The sequence below is a fragment of the Anser brachyrhynchus genome, assembly GCF_964034855.1.
Source record: "Anser brachyrhynchus genome assembly, chromosome: Z".
In the NCBI taxonomy this organism is placed as follows: Eukaryota; Metazoa; Chordata; class Aves; order Anseriformes; family Anatidae; genus Anser; species Anser brachyrhynchus.
The window spans coordinates 7,748,073-7,769,199 of NC_137697.1; the positions used below are offsets into that span (position 1 = coordinate 7,748,073).

Sequence of the window (21,127 nt, forward strand, 5' to 3'; positions counted from 1 at the left end):
TCACATATCCAGAAAAGGACTTCAAGGCACTTCATGAAGATAAGTGAACCTACCTATTGTTCTAGTGTTAGTGACAGGCACAGAAGTCTGACAAACAGAAACTGCTGAATATTTTTTTGCATCTGCTCTGTGCCACCCTCGATAAACTGATTATTTTCTTGGTTTCTAAAAAACAAAGGGGTATCAGGATCACTTAGTTTTTGTTTTGTTTTGAAATAGTCTCACCTGACACATACACTTTTGGCAAGAAAACAGAAGGCTTTAGAAGAAATCTATAGTGACACACCAAACCCCATTCCTTTTAGGTCAGCCACATGACTGAGGCGGCTGAGCCAACCCATGCTGAACTTAGCAGTAGTTTTCATATTGACCTCAGCAAATATTGGGTCAAAACCTTGGCGTGCTGTAAAGTAAGTTTGACAACATTGACTCTACTCCAATACAAGCAGATGCATTTGGGACTAAGCAAACTGTCAGATCTTAGTGTGGAGCCAGGACTTGGACTCGATAATCTTGGTGGGTCTCCTCCAGTTCAGGATATTCTCTGATAGTGCAAAAGTGCATAATACTCAGCAATTCATCAGTGATTATCTGCTGAAAACTTAGAATACTTTTGTTTAATTGTTTATCTAACTTGTCAATACCTACTAAATAATTCCTCCTTCCATGCAGGTGTTTGTGTAGTAGAATGTAAAAGGATTTTTGGTAGTAGTAATGCTAACATTTTGGCATGACATGTCTAAAATAAGCTTTGGAAGCCTTTGCAAGCAATGAGCTAATCTTCAGCAATGTAAACACTGAAAATATCACTCCCCCACCCCCCTAAAACAAACAAACCCTAACCCCCTATAATTCCTGACACATTGGACTAATGATTGTACTAAGACCATATAGCTAATTATTTTTAAAAATGTAATTACTTTTGTGTTGAAGGAGCAAACACTGTTTCAAATGACTAATTTGAAGGAAATGACAACCACCATAGAACAACCATTGTTTAAAACCCATGCAGCTAAGTTGCCTACCATTTTTCCAAAAAGAAAGGAAAGGATTAATACTTGGCAGATATTTTGTAATAACAAATTTATTTCTGAAATGACTTTTCAGGCAAACTGAAATGTCAAATCTAATATAATCAGGCAATTGCATAAAGAAAATGCAGACAGGATTTTAAATACAATTACTTTATCATTGTAACTCTACAGCAATATGTAAGGAAACAGCGTTATTTGTATAATTGTTTTGGCATGGTAAGGCAAATGAATCAACACAGAAAAATAAAAATCCCCTCTAATCTATGAGTAAACAATCGTATGTTTAGGAAGTATACAACTATATTTTATGAAAAGTATTGCCGTCAGGTAATTACAACATACACCACAAAGCAATGGATCAACTATGAGTCAAAAGAACCAACCATTTCACAGGATATGGTATTTTAAAAACATTTTGAGGATTTAAATCTGCTTGCTAAGGCAAATAGTGCAGAACTTGAGAACACAATTTCATTATCCTCGGCTGCAAACCATCCCAGCACACAAATATATAACTCCCATTAAATCTAAAATTTCCATCATTTCAAAGCAGTAGCACACAAACATTTATTTGTCATGTAATTAAATTTAATACATAAAAATCTTACTACATCAGCCTGAAGTTTGTCTGATTTGCAGAGTCAGAGATTATAAATTAGCTTTTGGTTTGTTGAATTCTATTACTTTGTCAGAATAAAGTTGAGCAATCTCGTTCTTAGTAAACCCATATTCCAGAAGTATCTCTTCTGTGTGCTCGCCTATGAAAGGATCTCTTTTAAGCGATGGAACAGCAGGGGTCCTTGAAAGTAGAGGAGCAGGTCTAGGACTTATCTCTTCCCGATCATTTTTGATAAAAGAACTTCTTTGTTTGTTATGCTGATGTGCGGCAGCATCATCAAAGGACAAAACAGGGGTCACACAGGCATCAGTTCCATCAAATATGCTGCACCATTCAGTTTGTGTCTTCCCTGCAAATATGGATGCAAACTTTTTCTTCATTTCAGGCCAGTCAGAGAAACTCAACTGATCGGGAAGTTTGTCTGAATCGAGCCCAAGACCTGAAAGAAGAAAATCAAAGCTAACCATGTTTCTCTGGAAGCTTTTGTTCTACAGGCAGTCCAACGCAGCAGAGCACAGTAACCAGAAAAACTTCATTGGGATATCTATGACTGGGGGAGCAGGGATCAGAAAAATAAAATGTTATACTATTTGCATTAGACTAAATTGTATCAGCTACAGCCTCTTAACTACATCGAGGCGCTGGAGTGTGTCCAAAGAAGGGCAACAAAGCTGGTGAAGGGCATAGAGAACAAGTCTTAATAAGAGAAGCTGAGGGAGCTGGGGTTGTATAGCCTGTAGAAAAGAAGGTTCAGGGGAGACCTTATTGTACTTCACAATTACCTTAAAGGAGGTTGTAGTGAGGCGGGGATCAGGCTCTTCTTCCAAGCACCAAGTAATAAGATGAGGGGAAATGGCCTCAAGCTGCACCAGGGGAGGTTTAGGTTAGATATTAGGTGCAGTTTCTTCACTGAAAGTGTTTTGCAGCATTGGAATAGGCTGCCCAGGGATGTGGCTGAGTCACCATCCCTGGAGGTCTTCAAGGAATGTGTAGATGTAGCATGGTTTAGTGGTGGACTTGTCAGTACTAGGTTAAAGGTTGGATCTTAGAGGTCTTTTCCAACCTGAATGACTCTATGGTTCTGTGAACTAAGTTCACATAAATGCTCATTTCTGTAATTTATAACATCAAAGGAGCAGCAGCTGCCTCGAGATCACATTTTGTCCTGAGAACACTTTCTACAACAGAAGCTATGTCACAGAAGCTGTCTGGAGTCCAACACGACCAGGTATTTCCATGCTAGAGATGAGAAGACAGTGTGGATGGATAAGCTTGGGCTTGATGTGAACAAGGCCGCTTGGCAGCAGGCACCTGCAGGCTAACTGATCTGCTTCTCGGACTCCCTCAGTCCAAACAGACTCCAGCAACATCTGCTGCTCTCACCTCCTTGGCACGTTCCCCACGTTCAAACTCTCCTGCTGCTGCTCTTTTGGACGAGTGAAACCCACAGCCCTCACACTCATGCTTAAGAGCCCAGCTTCCCAGAAGGTCGCTCATATGGACCACCAGGTATGCAATACACACACCTCTTCTGAGACACAACAGCAGAAGATCGACATGCAGGCTTTGTACCGAAAATTTTCTGAACTAGGGGACCCCTAGGTCCATTTCCCAACTAAGCACCACTTCTCCTCTTAGTGTGGAGTTCACATCTCTCCTGTGCAGCCAGTTTCCTGTCTCAGTTTCTGTTCTCATGGATTCTGCTCCCTGCACTCTATATTCCAAGGAGACAGAAGAATTGTTACAATTTCTTCTAGGGCTTACCGCAAAAAGGAATTAAGAAACAAGAAAGAGACAACACAATTAAACCACATTTTCAAGTTACAGATAGCATAAACATAATTTACAATATCAAATAGAATTCAGAAGTGGTATACTGAGGGCTGCCCAAATAATCACACCTTTAAATTTACTACATTGAATGAAGCAGATAAAATCCAGAAGAATCAGGGGTAGGAGAGAAGTTAATCTCAGAAATTAAGGAAGGTTTGAGAACAATTATTATCATAATGCTTTACAAATAAACAAAAAGGGGGCTTCTTAGAAAACAGCTTTGTGTAAAAGGCAGAGAAAATGTGGAGCTCTGCAAATATTTAATGTCGAGACTTCTTATACGTTTTGATATGGCTGCTATCAGATTGATGATCTGACTTGCGGTTGTTAACAGGCTTGGCTACTAGATGCCTGTTTGCATGTAGAATGTACACAGAACTCCTCTCATCTTCAGCTGTAGATAGAAAGTAAAAAAAAAAATTTTTTTTTATATTTTCCACTATTTCTACAGCTTCCTTATCACTGAAAGAGGTTGAAATATAGATAAGCAAAACACAGAATGGAGAAGATGACCATCTCCATTCTTCTGCTCTTTAATATCTTTTTCCTCATCATCTCTACTATGTGCACTTGTTGGGTCTCAGTCTCTTCCAAATTATATAGTTATCATAATATGAAAGGAGTTTGACTGTTGCTCACAAATTCTTAAATAGTAACTTTGAAAAAAAAAACACATGCATTGAAATCTAACTTTGGTATTGCAAGGTACGATGCAGAGAGATTGCTAATCTCCAGATTCAGAAATACTGCCTTGCAATAGTTCAAATTTAGAAGAAAATCAACACAGCCAAAGGCAGAATAAGAATTCTCACAGCTTATTAGAGATTCCCAATGATATCTGGTTAAGTATCACTACAAAGTAAACACTTGTCCTAAGCAAGTTACCAAGTTACATGCACCTTAAATCACTAAACTTAGAATCTACTATTTATAACCATTCATATCATCCTCAAAAAGAGATAACTAAAGATTAGTCATAATGGTAAAGTATCCATAATTAAATTGAACCTAATGATGCTTACAAAATCTTCAAAGTATAATACTGAAGATGAGCAGTGCTGGACAGTTTACCCAAGAATAGGACATGAGGGAAATTTACCTTCCACAACAGTTAAAGCTAAGTGACAACATTCTATTTGAGACTCCACCTCAATGCATGAAATCTTGTCAATTGGAAACACCATCTGATAAACACTGATGTACTTATTAATTATATTTGGGTTCCACTAGTCAGCTCAGTATGAATAGAGCTCTACTATTATCCCATTACACAATTATATTTGAAGACCATGCCAGATGGAAAGTTGGCTGAATCTAGCCATACATGCTCTAGTAAAATAGAACAATATGTAGAACCTGGAATTTAGTATTACATGCTCATTTTCCACTGACCACTGAAGAGCTCAGCTTTAAATAGTATGAACTGACAGCATTTAAGCACTAAAGCTTCTCATTTTCCAGCTTGTGCTAACCATTTGTGGTGCAGATGAACAGAATCACAGCAGGAGTGACTGAGTCAACAAGGAAACAATTACACAGCACAGAATTGTTTGGGATACCACAGAATGACATATTTCACCCAATATAATCAAAAACAAAATAGCCTTTACAAAGAATATCTGGTAGAGCAATCAAAACTTGTTTCCAAGTCTCTCTTGCTCCGATTTCCATCCAGCAATTTTTGTTTAGAAAAGCCTAATAACCTACTCTAGTACAGCCTTGACGTAATGTTTTTTGAAAAAGAAAATGTAAGTCTCCTTGTAATGCTATTGCTATAAGTCTCCCTTAAATCATAAAATCACAGAATGGTTTGGATTTGAAGGAACCTTAAAGAAGAAACCTTAAAGACCACTTAATTCCAAGCCCCTGCCATGGGCAGGGACACCTCCCACCAGCCCAGGCTGCCCAAAGCCCCATCCAGCCTGGCCTTGAGCACTGCCAGGGATGGGGCAGCCACAGCTTCTCTGGGCAGCCTGTGCCAGGGCCTCACCACCCTTCCAGCGAAGAATTTCTTCATTGTTATCTAATCTAAATCTACCTTTTTTTAGTTTAAAGCCATTACTCCCTGCCCTATCACTCCACTCCCTGACAAAGAGTCCCTCCCCAGCTTTCCTGCAGGCCCCCTTTAGGTACTGGAAGGCCCCTGTGAGGTCTCCCCGGAGCCTTCTCTTCTCCAGGCTGAACAACCCCAACTCCCTCAGACTGTCTCCGCAGTAGAGGTGCTCCAGCCCTCTGAGCATCATCGTGGCCTCCTCTGGACTTGCTCCAATTAGTCAATGTCCTTATGCTGAATGCCACAGAGCTGAGCTGAAGGCAGTACTCTTAGAGCGTGCCATAGCTTTATTGAGAGGTATATCTACAAATTATTTATTAAAGCAACACTTTGAGAACTCTATTTCTGCAGAACTTCTTGAACGAACTGTAGGAAAATTAGGCACCTATTTTCTCTGCTTAAAGTTTCTGAAATAGTATTTGTAGAAAGTGACAGTTTATATAGACTACCAGACTAGCACCAGAGTGTCACTAAAAGCATCCACAGCTGTTCTCCAGGTTTGCATTGGTAATAATAATTGCCAATGTTTTGGTGCAGCAAGAACTGGCCCTGCTAAGTTCCTGTACAAAATTTAAGGCTTGTCATGATAAACAAATTCAAGTAGAACTTAACATTATGTGTGACAAGAGCGTTTAAAACATAACAAGGAAACTGTTTGTCCACCTTGCATGTCTTAATAACAACACTGTATCAAATTCAGTACATTAACAGATTTTTAATACAGTACACCATACTTCACAATCACTAAATGGAAAGCCCCGTGGAAATCCTTCATAATGATGTAAACTATATTTTTCAAGTGCTTTCTACGTTCTTCCATCCTTTCAAATAGAAGACATACAATGTAGTGAAAGGATTATCAAATAAATGTTCAGAACTTCAGAGACTGTTTCTGCTTTTCACATAACTGTAAATTTATACTAAGTTCATCTGATACAGTAGAGTTCATGCCACATGATAATGCAGAAGCAACCTTTGTTTCTTACTTGATATATGAAATTTCCTGTGTTCTGCATGCCTGCCTTAGACTGGCTACAGCAATACTAAGCACGTACTGCTGAAAATTAAGAGAAACTTGCAGAAGCAATTTACAGGTCTGCTGGAAGACATTCTGTCTCTTTTTATCAATATATTGAGACTTAACATTAGTAGCACATGTTCCCTACATATGACTTCTTGTAAGATGCAAAGGTATTTTCATTATTCATTGGCTGACTTCAGCAGTAATAAAATTAATATAAGCAAAAGGATTACAGCATGTTTGTGAACAGGAAACAGTCTGTAATGTAACCAGAACACAACTCCTGATACTGCAGCTATTACAGCAATTATTTACTGCATCTATTTTATATAGCTTCAGTTTCTCATATAACCTATTTTCTTCATAAACCTGTGGTAAGAAGAAATTTAATTTTCCCTGCTGAGCACAAGCCAAAAAGCCAACAGTTTTCTCAAACTAAAATACTGTATTTTCGTAAACTTAGTAAGTTTCCCTCTGCAGATCCTTAAGAAAAAACTTTCCTCACTATTTCATTAAGTGCACTCAGATCCACTGAGCTCCTAACTCTGCAGGAAAACAATGACGTAAACTAAAAGCAAAAGGAAGATAGTTTCACTTCTGCTCAATGAAATTCTGGGGGCAGTGACAACTGGTTCAGAAATCATGTTCCCTTCTCACTTCTGCACTCTTTAAATCTCCAACCATTACTTCTGCAACATACAAATCCTTGTGTTCTCATTATGTAGGAGTGGGAAAAATAACCTATTCTCTGAGTATGGACAGAGAGACAAAGTGGCTTTTGAATTTATTTTATCTGGAACAGCACCAAATTGTTTACTAGCAGAAATGACCAGAACTGGGGGGGGGGGGGGTGTGTGGAATGTGAAATAAAATTATGGAAACCGTAACTGGAACATACCATTTAAATCTACTTCAAAGCATAGAGTTAATGCGTTAAACAGATGACTCAAGTCAAAGCTCCTTGGGTTTGTGAAATAGCAATACAGTTCTCACAAGCAGCTTTCTCTTCCCTATAACATTCGCAGGCTTAAATTCTGAACTGAATTTCTGCAATAGATATCCCGGAAAGGAAAAAAAAATCCCTAAGCCACAAGAAGAACCAGCTGTTCTAATTTAATACACTATTGCTTCAAAAAGGCTGCAAGAAGAGCTACTGAAGGGGATAATTATTTTCTATATGGAAGTCTGAACAATTCACACAAAGACCACTTATTTTAAATACATTGTTGTGCAAACATCTGAAGTTCAGTCTGATATTTTAAACAACACACTTTTACAGAATAAACAAAGAAAACTAGTGAATGGAAATAAGCAAAAGTTGTAATTAAAGGCAAAAAGCAGCACTTCCATGAAGACTGCAGTCTGTATGTTGAATTTTTGACAGAAGCACACTGAAACACAGGTGCATCTGTGATTACACGTCATCTATCTACTTACATATAAGTACATAGGTTCTTTATTGGTGGAATAACTGTTTTTGAAATTTCAGCTGTTAAAAAACAAGCCATTTATGTACATTTTAAGCAGATGGAATACTTTTAGGCATGAAAATAAAGTTCTTGAATGTGGATGCCCCAATATAGGCAGATGAATTTATAGTTGCTGCTCAAAGTTTCTGAAAAACCACATAGAGAAAAACAGAATTTCAGCATTTTCCTCGGGAAATAGTTATCTAGATAAGACAGAAACTGGTCAGTGGTCATGTTATATTGCCTTAACACTGGATTAATTCATTACAGGGATCTTGTTATATAACATGGCTGGCTGGCTGCCAGAGAAAAAGCTGAGTCCTCACCCTGTGGCAACAATCAACACAGGATGCCAGAGTGTCCAGCAAAGGCTTTGTGAGGCATAGTGACAAACCAACATCTGACTTCATTGCAGCATTTGTTTTAAGAACAAGTATAGATTCTTTCCCACTCCTGCAGCTTAAAAGTAAGTACTATTCAACTAAATCTCCAGAGAATAATAAAATACTGCAGCCATGAATGCTGCAGGCCAGTGTTTGATCACTTCAAGCCAAACATATGGGTGTTTGAGTAATCAGCTTTATTCTTTTCTTTTTTCCTTTGTATTTAATACAGGCATTCTCCCTAAGGACATGTACTGGAATTCCAATTCCCTAACTTTCATAACAAGGGTTTAAATTTTACTTTGATACAGTTTTATATTTATTTTTGATCCCCAACTATTTCTTGCAATCAATATATATATATATATACAAAAATCCCAAGGCATTGGATGAGAATAACATTTCCAAGAACTGCTAAGCGTGGAATAAGCAACTGTACTTTCTCTTTCAAGGGAAAGTAGCTTAGAACTAGAGCTCAAAAACAGACAAATTACTCTCAGGCCAATGAGAAGAGGAATACCACCATCTTCAGCCAGGAAGATGGCATTTCCAAACTTGGCATCTGATCTGGGTGCCGTCCGTAATGCTGGATATATCACTGAGACGCTCTGTGAGCCTGCCTTATGAATTTCATATATCAACACGTAACAATTCTGATCCTCTCTGCAAATGAACAGCCCTTTTTAGCCACACAGAGGAACAGCCATTTACAGCCGCTGATGTTCAAGAACTTTCTTTGGGAGCACCATAGGTTGCAAAAGAACAATGCCAAAGTCCACAAAATCTCTTAGGGGTTCTGCTCAGCAAAGGCACACCCCATCTCACAACCTCATACCTTCATTTCATCCTGTCTTAGCCATGCTCCTGAATTTCAAAAACTCCTGGAAGTGCAGGTCCTGGCATTGGCTATGCTCTTGTTAGCACAATGTAGCTGATTGGGGCTGAGCTGACAGTAACTGCCCGTGAGAAGGTATCCACCCTACAATTCAAGAAACAACCAGTGGGGAGAAACTGAGCAACAATAAGGAGCTGCTCCACTGCCACCCTCACTTGGCAAAGATTTACCATATTTAAGCAATTCATACACAGAAGCAGTATACATAATGCTGTCTGGGAACATCCACTTCAGGTATGTTCTGCATTGGTACTCCTACTCATTAAGCACAACTCAAATTAGATTGAGAACTTTAGATATATTTCACACTCAGAACACTGGAAACAGAAAATATATCTCGAATTATTTTGTGAATTTTCAAAATTTTTATAAATTCTGTATGGAAAGTATAATAATCTGCCAAAGGAGCACAATAGAAGAAATCTGTTTGTAAATGAAACAACCGATAGGAAGCTAAAAGCACATCTGATCAAAAACACAAAGTACACAAAAAATTCAAAGGTAAAGAGGTACCGGTGTATTTCTGTTTTGACTACATGAATTAATGATTTTGCATAGAACATCCCAAGTTGCAAGGGACCCACAAGGACCATTGAGTCCATCTCCTGGCTCCACGCAGGACAACCCAGGCCCTATGTCTGAGGGTGCTTGAAACACTTGAACTCCAGCAGCTGGGTGCTGTGACCATGTCCCTGGGGAGCCTGTCCCAGTGCCCGACCACCCTCTGGGTGCAGAACCTTTCCCTAACACCCAGCCTGACCCTCCCCTGTCCCAGCTCCATGCCGTTCCCTCGGGTCCTGTCGCTGTCCCCAGAGAGCAGAGCTCAGCGCCTGCCCCTCCGCTCCCCTCGTGAGGGAGCTGCAGGCCGCCATGAGGCCTCCCCTCAGCCTGCTCTGCTCTGGGCTGAACAAACCCAGGGACCTCAGCTTTCCCCCCTACATCTTCCCCTTTTGACCCTTCACCATTTTTGTAGCCCTCCTTTGGACACTCTCTAATGGTTTTATATCCTTCTTACATATAAGAAGTACCATGACCCATTCTAATTTTTCAAACAGATAAATAATATTTTAAAGTCATATTTTAAAAGCTTTTAGTCAAATATAAAAAACATATCCATAGCTGGACAGAAAAAAAACCACTCAATTCTGTGATGGAAATTAATTTATAAAGCTTTGTTATTATAAAAAGTTTTTATTTATTAGGAAATACTATGAACTACCCCAATGAGCATTCATTTCTAAAATAATTTCAAGTTTCTTTAAAAAAATTATAGCAGAAATAAATGAATTGCTTGCAATTTTATTTGCAATAACAAAGAATTACATCTTCTTTTTAAGGCATATTCACTTGCCTCTGAATAAAGTGGTATCGAAAAATAGTTGATTAGTTCTTAAGCCTCACCACAGACTACCACTGCTGCAATTTCAGGAGAAAATTTTTAATTTAAGTGTAGTGTCTGGGGATAAGGTCAAGAAGGGATGAAAAACAAAGAAAATTGCTAGAAGAAAATCAGTTGAACTGCTACCATATTGCCCAATTGTTTTTGAGAAGTGTTTGGCTTTTACAAAGAAATCAACATAACTGCTGTCATGAATCAAAATAAAGTATTAAAGCACTCATTCAATCATGCTTTGCTGATGTGAAACAACTACTCCAAGCTACTTACCCTTTATTAACTGCTCATAGAATTGGGGCTCAATAGCACCAACAGCCATGAATTTTCCATCAGAGGTCCTGTAGGTTTCATAAAACGGTGCACCACTGTCTAGTAAGTTCTCACCTCGAGGTCTGTTCCAGAATCCTAAATTTTGCGATTTCCACAGAAAAGAACTTATGTATGCTATTCCTTCTACCTGAAAGATACACAAAACAAAAACAAGAAAACAACAGCTTCAGTAAATTCACTGGCAGGTTACCTTAATTCTACATAAAACAAGACAATAAAAACCTACTATAAAGTTTCTCCTTTGTCAGGATTTATGACAAAATTTCTGGTAAGCAGTTTAATTTCTTATAATTTAGAAGTACTACTTACATTGCATATGTATTGTCTCATGTATTATATTGTCTAGAGTTAAAGAATAAGAAGGAGCATAAATGTAATAATGCAGCTCCAGATGCATCACACACTTTCAACACGTTTTCCTAGTTTATAGAACCATAGAGTGGTTTGGGTTGGAAGGAACCTTAAAACCCACCCAGTTCCAATGCCTTGCCATGGGCAGGGACACCTCCCACCAGACCAGGGTGCCCAAAGCCCCATCCAGCCTGGTATGGAGCACTGCCAGGGATGGGGCTGCAACAGCATTTCCAGGCAGCCTGTGCCAGTGCCTCACTGCCCTCTGAGTAAAGAATTTGTTACATATATCCAACCTGAATCTCCCCTCTTTTAATGTAAAGCCATTCCATGTTGTCCTATCACTCCAGCCCCCGACAGAGTCCCTCCCCAGCTTTCCTGCCTTTTAGGCACTAGAAGGCCGCTGTGAGGTCTCCCTGGAGCCTTCTCTTCCACAGACTGAACAACCCCAGCTCCCTCAGCATGTCCTAGTAACAGAGGTACTCCAGCCCTCTGATCATCTTTGTGGCCTCCTCTGGAGTCATCCTAATTTTAACAGTTCCTGTATGAAAATAAAAGGCTACTGATTTTTCATGTGGAAATATCTATTCATTTCTACCTTTCTAAGTAAGAATTTAAACTATGTGAATCTTTGAAGTACGATGGCTTCTTCATTTAAAATGTGTTGCTTGGCCTCTTTCCCAAGTTCCTGCCACGAATGCTGGAACAATTTTGCCCTACGTTTCTATGAGAAAACACTATGTACCTTCCTCTGCATGTTTGCAAAATAATTGCAAAAGTGTCTGCTTTATTAATGATCTTTCACTGCTCCTAGTAACAAAAAATTACAACAAAAAATTGCAAGTAGGGATAATAACAAATGGGAATAATATTAGAATAAGCTCTAAATACAAATCAGATTTTGGTGCCAAAATTTGACAGAACTACTGACAATCTACCATGCTACTACCCTGTAGACACTTAAAATAAAATAACACCTTAATTTTGGACTGGTATATGCACTTAGCTGGGCAAATGGCAGCTAGGTTCTGCCTGTGGGCTGCTGCAATTCAAAGACGAAAGGCACCAAACATCCTCCCCAAATCCCCGAAGGCATGTCTCCAAATGACACCATACACACCAATGTGGTCACTTTCTTTTAAAACATGAAAAGGGTAACACTGGGAGGTTCCGCTTTAGCTGAACTACACAGTGATTACAGTAATAGTGAGGTGTTTCACTTAATGACTCCCTAAAAGCATAAGCAGCCTCTGAAGTAGGGACAAGAATCCAGAGGCACCGTCCTGCTGGGTGACCTCTATCAGCTCCGTGAGTCTTCTGGCACTTCTGTAGAGTGAAACAGCTCAAACAAAGCTGAGAATAAATGCACACCAACCTAATCTACCCTTCTGATAGAGGAACATTTTTAGGATGTGGGGGTTTTGGTTATGAATACCTCCAGGCTGAGAAAAACCTGGAACCCCAGCCTTCTGTCAGACGGCGGACAGCTCTCACCATGAGACTATTATGTGAGTGATCATTATCTTCCTGCGGCTGTCTTTTCACAAAGAGCGAGTCATTCTTGGTCAGATGCCTACCATCAGCAAAAGACTGAATCTAAATTCTGAGTGAACCTCAAGTACTGCCCTGTCTCGCATCCCTCTGTTCCAGAAGAGTGTGAGGGTGCAGATGCATCGTTGTGCCTACTGTATTGTATCACAGCATCCACCCCTTGTCCCACGCAGTGTGTGGGAACTATCAGGGTGACTGTAGAGAAACCTATAACCCTTGCAGAGTCAATGAGAAGAGACAGCAAGTAACGCGAAGCAGTTCAGACCAGGTTCTGAGCTATGCAGCTGAAATGCAGGACCCAGTGTCTGCTTTTCTATGCAGTGCAACAGGAACACAGGACACTGAACAAATTCTGCGAACATACCCCTTGACCTGATCGTCTCTACCCTCCTTTCCTATCAGTTTACCTTCACTAACTAGAGGAGTTTATTTTATGTATATTACAGTTCATATGAATGCTCCCAAGACAACTTTTCAGCTTTCAGCACACTAATTAGAAATAAAAGACATACAACAAATTCTTGCATCACAAAAATTCTGAGGACAAACTAGAATTACTAACATCAAAGACAAAAAACAGATGTAATTTTAGATGAGAAAAATTTACAGTGCAATAAAAAGACAAAACTAACACGGTCAGTTTAACAATCCATGAAGTAAGATAAAAACTGAACTAATCCCAAGGACACAAAACTGCTATAAATAATAAATTCATTTTCCCTCTTCTACCTTAGAAAATTCCACCATGTGTCAGACTCATTAACACATCCAGACTACCTAAACTGTACAGCAACTTAATACGCCTATTAAATAAAAAAGAACGTTAAAATGAAATGACAGCTCCAATAGTGCAGTACTGTGATTTTAAAAATCTCTGTTTCCAGGAAACAAAATTAGAAATAAAAACAGGCTCATCAAAACAGTTTATTTAACTGTCTGCTGATTATGATGCACGTATATTTTTCATCAACTGTCTCATTGGAAATCTGTTCAAATAAAAGCCAAGCTTTTCATAACAACATTCCAGAAAAAATACATCCAGCAACACTGCAGAATATTCCATCCATTTCGCAGGACACCAGGAAAATCAGCAGGGAACTGTATATTCCACAATTAATAATGAAACAAGAAAAAGCTGAAGGAGAGAAGATTTGCAGGCTTTAAAAACAAACAAACAACTAAAAAAACACACACACAACCAAAGATGTCCTAATGAGATCTCTGGAATGTGGGATATTAGCAGACTTACAGTGACTCTTCTTGCAGAAAATTCTTTTAATGACTAAAAGTACCAATAGTGAAGATAAACTAATACTCCAAACAGTTGGACTAGATGATCTTTGAAGGTCCTGTCCAACTGAACTATTCTGTTCTACTCTGAAGTAGAAGAAGCATCTTTTTAAGTATTTGAAGACTCATCGTTTCTTTTTGTAAAGACACAAACCCTCTCAACGTTCCTTTCTAGGTCATGTTTTCAGACCTGCAATCATTTTTGTTGTGTTCCTTGGAACCCCACAAATTGATGATTTTTTTGGGGGAAGGACAATGGCCAGTGCCAGAAACTGTACTTTCCTGAGGCCTTAGAATGCCTATTAGATGACAAGAATTACTTAAGAAACCTTGCTGGGTCTATTTCCTGTTTATACACCCTAATACAGTGTGTATGTGTTTCACAACAGCATTACATTGTTGACTCATGTTCAGCTTGTGACTATTACAAACCCCCAGGATCATACTTCAGCCAATTGTTCTCACGCTATATTTGTGCGGCGAATTGTTTCTGCCTAAGAAAATTACAGAGCAGCAGCATTGATGAATTTCAGCCAGGTTTTTCAGGTCATTTTCTAATTTGTAGAGGTCATTTTCAATTCTAATCCTGTCATCCAACATGCTTGTAGTTCTTCCCACATCCACATTATCTGTGAATTTACTAAACGCAATCCCTTACCCCTCTTTCATCTTACTGTAGAAAACACAGAAAAAAAATAAAAATAAAAAATAAAATAAAATAAAATAAAATAAAATAAAATAAAATAAAATAAAATAAAATAAAATAAAAGTCAGGGAACAGCACAGGGGGAGAGCTGCAGTATGTCACCCATGTCATAAGGATGCCATGGCAACAGTGACCTGTGAAAACTGCTTTCAGATAAAGCAATAGCCATTTTATGCGATGACTTACTTTCACATTCCAACCTCTCAATTTTAAACTTTACCAATAGCTCCAACCTCCTTCCTTTTACAGACTTAGAGTTGGGAAAAAAAAAAATAAAATCCAATCATCCCCCCCACTTCCCCAAGAGAAAACCTACCATGCTTGCATCAATGATCTGTCCTTTGCCAGATTTGGTACGTTCATAAAGGGCTATGAGAATGCCCATTGCACAGAGCACACCTCCACCAGCAAAATCAGCCAGAAGATTGACTGGTGCATAAGGATTTTCAGATTTTCTACCTAACTTTGACAGCACACCTGGTAGTAGAGGAAACAAAGCAAACATAAGTATAAAGTTAATTGTAGAAATGTAGAAACCAATGTTTATGGTCAAATTTTTCTTCTTTTCAATCTATGTGAGTAAATAAAAGCTTAAGTAAACTTCTACCAACAGTTTTCTGATTCCACTCCAGCTCTGTCTTACCAGATGGTTACTCCTTCATTCACAAAATTATTAATAGAGTATCTCAAATCATATTAGTGAAGATGCATTTAATTAAATTAATAAAATAGATATTATCTCATAGATAATCCTTTGATCATTTGGCTCTATAAGGACAAAATTTCATACAAAAACTTGAATGCAACAATTCTATATTAATACTTTGTACACGCATAGAACCTACCACAAAAGAATTCAGTAGGCAATATGAATGTGCTTCAAGCAACTTCAGTAAATTTTTCTTCTTTGAATCTTCTAAAGTAAAAACTCAGATTTACAGTCTTCTGTGCACATAACCCATGAATTAACAATCATAACAAAAGATTTCACACTGACAGCTGCACTTCTGTCCTTTCCTCACACTGTAGTTTTGAAAAACAGGTTGCATATCAGAGGTATGGATGAATATAACATACAAAGGTTACCTCTGACTGCATGCAACACAGACATAGGGAAACTATGCCAGAAATTATGCTGAAATGAAAGACGATAGAGCAAAGGCAGTTTTGCCTCTGAATCTGTTGGCATTTCTCTTCCATCCTGAAGAGCTTTTTTACTGTCACTTCCCTCATAGGTCCCTTTGGGCAAATAAGAAACTCTGCATATGGTCATGTCTCTTCTAAGCCTATAGCCTAATGTCTGAGATTCACAACATACACGGTAAGAATTTCCCAAGAACTGCATGATGGTGAAGCACTATTTAGTTAGGAAGTGCATTAGACTGTTAGCTAAGTGCAAACAACACTCACAAACGAGTTCACAGTATAAAGAATTTTGCAGAGCATATAGTACAAGCATAAAGCCCTGTCACTGACTAAAATCTCTCTTTTAACAGTCTAAAGGTTGTCACAGGCACCATTGAGTTAACATAGTAACTTGTATCTGGAGTTTCTAATGCAAGACAGTTTTATTTGAAAAAAGCCAATGCTCATTAAGAAATTACGATGTTAGATCATTTTTCAGGACTGATACATCCCAAATACCTTGTCCTATTTCCTTAAAATTTCATAAAGAATGACTTAAGTTTTAGTGATGTAATATAGCACCAACCAAAATACTACTGATTACATCAGCTCCAGAGACAGAAACGGTACTTTTTGTAAACAGGAAGCACTACAATCTAAGACAGCAATAGACAATAATGTTTGACTCTCTACCTATGTTAATAACAAATTATCATAATACTTTGAAATCATCTCAACATGAAATCACAACTGTTCCAAGCTGTGTCTTTTTCACTCTTTTTGATATCCTGACAATCTTACACAATGAGAGAAGACTGAATCTATCCCAGACAAAACTTCATTCCACAACACTGTGGATCCCCACAGTAGGTGATTCCACATCACATTTGCAGCACCTCTGCTTTGGCCCTTTTCTGGGGCTAAAAGAAATGTACCATGCAGTGGGAAGCTGAGAAGTTTTGGCCCACTTTCCTCCCTTGTGGGCAGAGACAGAAGCAGTATGAACAGCAGTAAACAGGATCATGCATGACAGCACTGATGACACACTGATTGCTACCATCAGAGTTGGGTAATTTTGTTACTGTTTGTTATTGCATACCTGTAGAATCACCATACTTAAAATCAGGATTCTGTCAACAGTAATTTAAGGAAACATAATCCTGCAGTCAAAACTGCTTCATTTTAAACTTCCTTTCCCTTCAGTTGGTATCCTTAGAGATATTTACAGCAGAAAAGAAAAGAACATGAGAATGCTCAAATGGCTTAAGTTGCCTAGTTTTTCTTTACTTTAAAGCAGCTGCTCACAAACACACACAAAATAATCTACAGCCCTTTAGGGACTGTAAAAAGATTTTCTAGGACAGAAGCCCAGTACAAAGACAAAAATGCATAAAAACTTCAGTCCTTTCATTAAAGAGAAAAAAACTTATTCAGATAAAATGGCACACAAAGGAAGGAAAATACTGTACAGTCTGAGATGCCATGCTGATCCAGCCTAACAGCTCACTGCTGCTGCCAAAAGGAACAGTCCAGTCCAGCCCGCATTTCGTCCTTTCTTGTACCAACTTATTGTTTGTCAGATCTCCTAATGAACTGCTTCCCCTCAATAACCCGCCAGAAAAACATCCTCTTTTTTCCTACTTAGTTGTTGACTTGTTAGGGAGCCGAGACAGCTCACACACGGGTTAAGCAAGCACCATATTTGACTGGAGAGAAACAAGCAGGGAGAAGCACAATAAAGGAGACGGAAACCCTCCTTTCACTGACAGGGACGCTTCAGATCTGCTCAGCTGTTTCATCAGACTAAACCTGAGGTAATCGGAGCTATCTGCAAAGAATCTTTCAATAAATTCTTGAGTCTTGACATAAGGGGAAAAAAAAAACAAAAAACTTATTCAACAGAAAATTTTACAGCCTACCTGATAAAGCCACATAATTGATGTCATGTCCTGCAGACTTGGCGTATTTTCCTGTCTGACCAAATCCAGTAAGTCTAGCATAGATGAGTCTGGGATTCTCATGCATAAGGACCTCTGGACCAAGACCAAGTTTTTCCATGACGCCTTAACAAGACAAAGCACAAAATCCTAATTTGCATTTATTTTTAATAAGACTCAAAATATAAATGGTTCGAAGTTTAATTATAAAACAGAAATGAATTGCAATTTCCGAAATAATACATTCTAATTCAGAATTTATATTAAAATATTAATAGTCAGAATGTCACAAATTACCAACAAACTGCATACATTTTGAACGCAAGCCAGTTAAGTCGAAATTAAAGTTTAGGGTCTTTTTTTCCGACTTCTTTTCTGTTTTTATTTCCCCAAAAGCTTGCCATTCAATTTGCTGTACTCTATGTATCACTGAATGAGCGAGAAAGCTACTGAAGGCAGTCATCATTTTAAAACAAACGAAAAAAAACAGCAGACTCTCATGTTTTCCACCTTAAAATGACCTGAAATTGCTTCCACCTTTCACTGGAATATACTTTCCTCATCACATTAGCCTCTTCAGTACACCGTGTGTTCCTGTATCTTTTAACTCACCGATGTAAACTGTATATTCCAAAGCCTATTTGCAATGATTACATTCAAGAAAATTTATTTTTTTTTCTAATGCAGACAATAAGGAACTTTCAGAACTCAATGAAATATAGGTTTGGTCAGCATGGGTCTACAGTAATCAAGCCTAAAGTTTTATCTTGCATTCCAAAGTAGTGGCTTTAAAAGAAGCAGATTCAAGTTGCAAACAAATTACAGATTTTTATTGGTTCAGTGTTTGTTGGTGAGACTACATCCTATGATCCGTAACAGGACTGCAGGGAGACGCGGTTTGGAGGGGAACAGATCTACTCTCCTGACAGAACTTCAGTGCCCATTCTGCCCCAGGACCTATTACTACAGACTGTTCATAAAATTACTACATCTTCAAATTCCTTAAGATCTCCTTCTGTTGTATTACTTACTGGGAAGTGGCAAATGATAATGTTAGTGAGAAAAGTGGTGACATTTGTAACACATTTCTACCAATTAGCACCTATTTTGAGAAGCCAGATCCATCAAATAACCAAGAGAAAATTGTAAAAATCAAATTAAAGGAAAAAACATTCTCCCTATGGGCAAGAGCAAAGTTTTTAGGATTCATAGTTTAAAACAGGAACTGGGGACAGAGCAGAAGCCCATCCACACGAAGCTTCAAGCAAACTTCAGGATTGGCTTGTATAAAACTCCAACAGCTTAGTACAACAGTCTGAGTGCTTTATCATTTTAAACTTTCAATTAAAAAGAGTTATTTACAGAACCAAATACGTTCAGTTCATAAATTTGCTTATATGACAACAAAGGCACAGCAAAAAAAATAAAAATTCAAAAGTTAGTTTCTGGTGACTGCCTCGTTAATATGTGAGCAAAATTCCCGAAAGCACAAGTGAAAAGTCAGTGTCCCATAACCAGTGGAGCCACAGAATCATTTGTTTAAAGGTTGATGGTACACGTGCATTTAAAAAACCTCTCCTGCTGCTGCCTGGGCCCTCACCGTCTCATTGGTTCCCACCAGCTCCATGTTGGATCACGGATTTGGCTAGTTTAGTCAGAGCCCTGTAAACCTTAATGCCTAGTTACAGAATTATCTGCATTACTACATAATAAAAGCAAGTGTTTATAAAGCCGAAGAGCATGGAAATTTTGACTATATGCAAAAATTAAATAATAAAAAAAATGTTAGAAAACAGGAGACAATTTACAATGAAAAACTTAATTTTTTACTTTCTCTGCACTACTTCAGAGGGACAAACCCCAAAATATACTCATAAAACCCTATTTTCTGAATGGAAAGCACCGTCACTGACAAATTCCTAAACCACACACAGGCACACCCCGTGCATGAGCATCAGCTGAATGCCTGCGCAGGGCTTATGAGGCCAGAGAGCAGCTCCCTGCTGCTGTGTGCAGAGGAATCATAAGCCCTGCTGTCTGCTGCGTCTTCCCAAGGCACTAACCCTACAAATGTGACTTGAATTACACCAACAGGCCTGAAAACCACTGCAGGAGTGCTGTCCAGGCTCTCGCATGCCTCCTGCTCTGTGACACACAGCGGTGTTGCCCACAACTATTTGTCAAACCAGCCTCAGCCAGGCTGACTTCACTTCGGTGCTGCTCACCACCCTTTCACAAACCCCTGCCGTTTTTCACCCAACCACGGGAAACCAACTCCCAGCAAGCCGCTCCCTCCCCGTGACACCCCAAAAGCCCACAAACTAAGCCCAAACCCACCAACCCTCTACCCTGCGACCCTCTCAGTGCCCACCCGCACCCAGCCCCTCGGTGCCCCCGTGGGGGGGGGGGGGGGGCCCATCACCGGCCCCGCCTCACCGTGGCGGAAGGGCTCGATGAGGACGTCCGCCCCTCCGCACAGCCGCCGCAGAGCCGCCGCGCCCGGCGGCCGCTTGAGGTCGAGCGCCAAGGAGCGCTTGCCGCGGCCCTGCACGTCGACCGACACGGCGGAGCGGGGCGCACGGTCAACCCGCACCACGCAGGCCCCGAAGTCGGCCAGGATCATGCCGCAGAGCGGAGCCGGAGCCAGCCCGGCCAGCTCCAGCACCCGCAGCCCGCTCAGCGCCATGGCGGGGATGGCGGCTGCCGAGCGCCGAGACATCGATCCTCGGCGGCGCGCCCAGCGGCCACAACGGGTCGACGACTCTTAGGGCGGCGCCGTGAGGCGCTCCGGCAGGACAGGACGGTGACCCGAGACCCCGTACTTCGTCCCCAGCTTGTGGGGACGGCTCGTGTTCCTCTGCCCCTTGCCTCTGCCTCTTCTTAGCGGCAGGTTTCCCCGCCTCGCCTTCAGGTTTCCACGCCTGCAGTAAGATTTCAGTCAGGTTAAGGCGTGCGGGGGTGCTATCCCTTGCGGCTCAGAGTTGGGTGGATAGCAAGGAATGCGAAAATCGACGCCCACTTTACACACACACAAAAAATCACTGGACGTGTTTTACAGGGCAGCTAACTCCATGCCAGTCGTTTGTCCCGGCCTTGTGAGGCTGCTATGGAGGGTCCCTGAGAGCTCAAACCCA

At 39.8% G+C, this 21,127-nt stretch overlaps 2 protein-coding genes across 4 annotated transcripts in view; both read right to left on the reverse strand.

The window, feature by feature from the left end:
• Positions 1 to 11,112, reverse strand: part of SLC45A2 (solute carrier family 45 member 2) — a 30,219-nt gene extending 19,107 nt beyond the window's left edge. The window contains exon 1 of one of the 3 annotated variants that reach the window (XM_080573423.1): positions 10,974 to 11,112. The gene's annotated coding sequence lies outside the window, so the exon portion shown is untranslated. Of the gene's footprint in view, positions 1 to 53; positions 940 to 9,247; positions 9,376 to 10,973 lie in introns of those variants that run through there. The other 2 variants (XM_080573425.1, XM_080573424.1) reach the window with 2 other exon arrangements.
• Positions 1,069 to 20,877, reverse strand: AMACR (alpha-methylacyl-CoA racemase). The gene is made up of 5 exons (XM_080573433.1): positions 20,430 to 20,877; positions 17,976 to 18,119; positions 15,244 to 15,408; positions 10,974 to 11,156; positions 1,069 to 2,092 (listed from the first exon to the last, which is right to left on the reverse strand). Exons 1-5 carry the CDS (start codon positions 20,710 to 20,712, stop codon positions 1,683 to 1,685), a joined length of 1,185 nt encoding a protein of 394 aa, XP_080429559.1. The 5' UTR covers positions 20,713 to 20,877; the 3' UTR covers positions 1,069 to 1,682.
• Between the last annotated feature and the right edge of the window lie 250 nt (positions 20,878 to 21,127).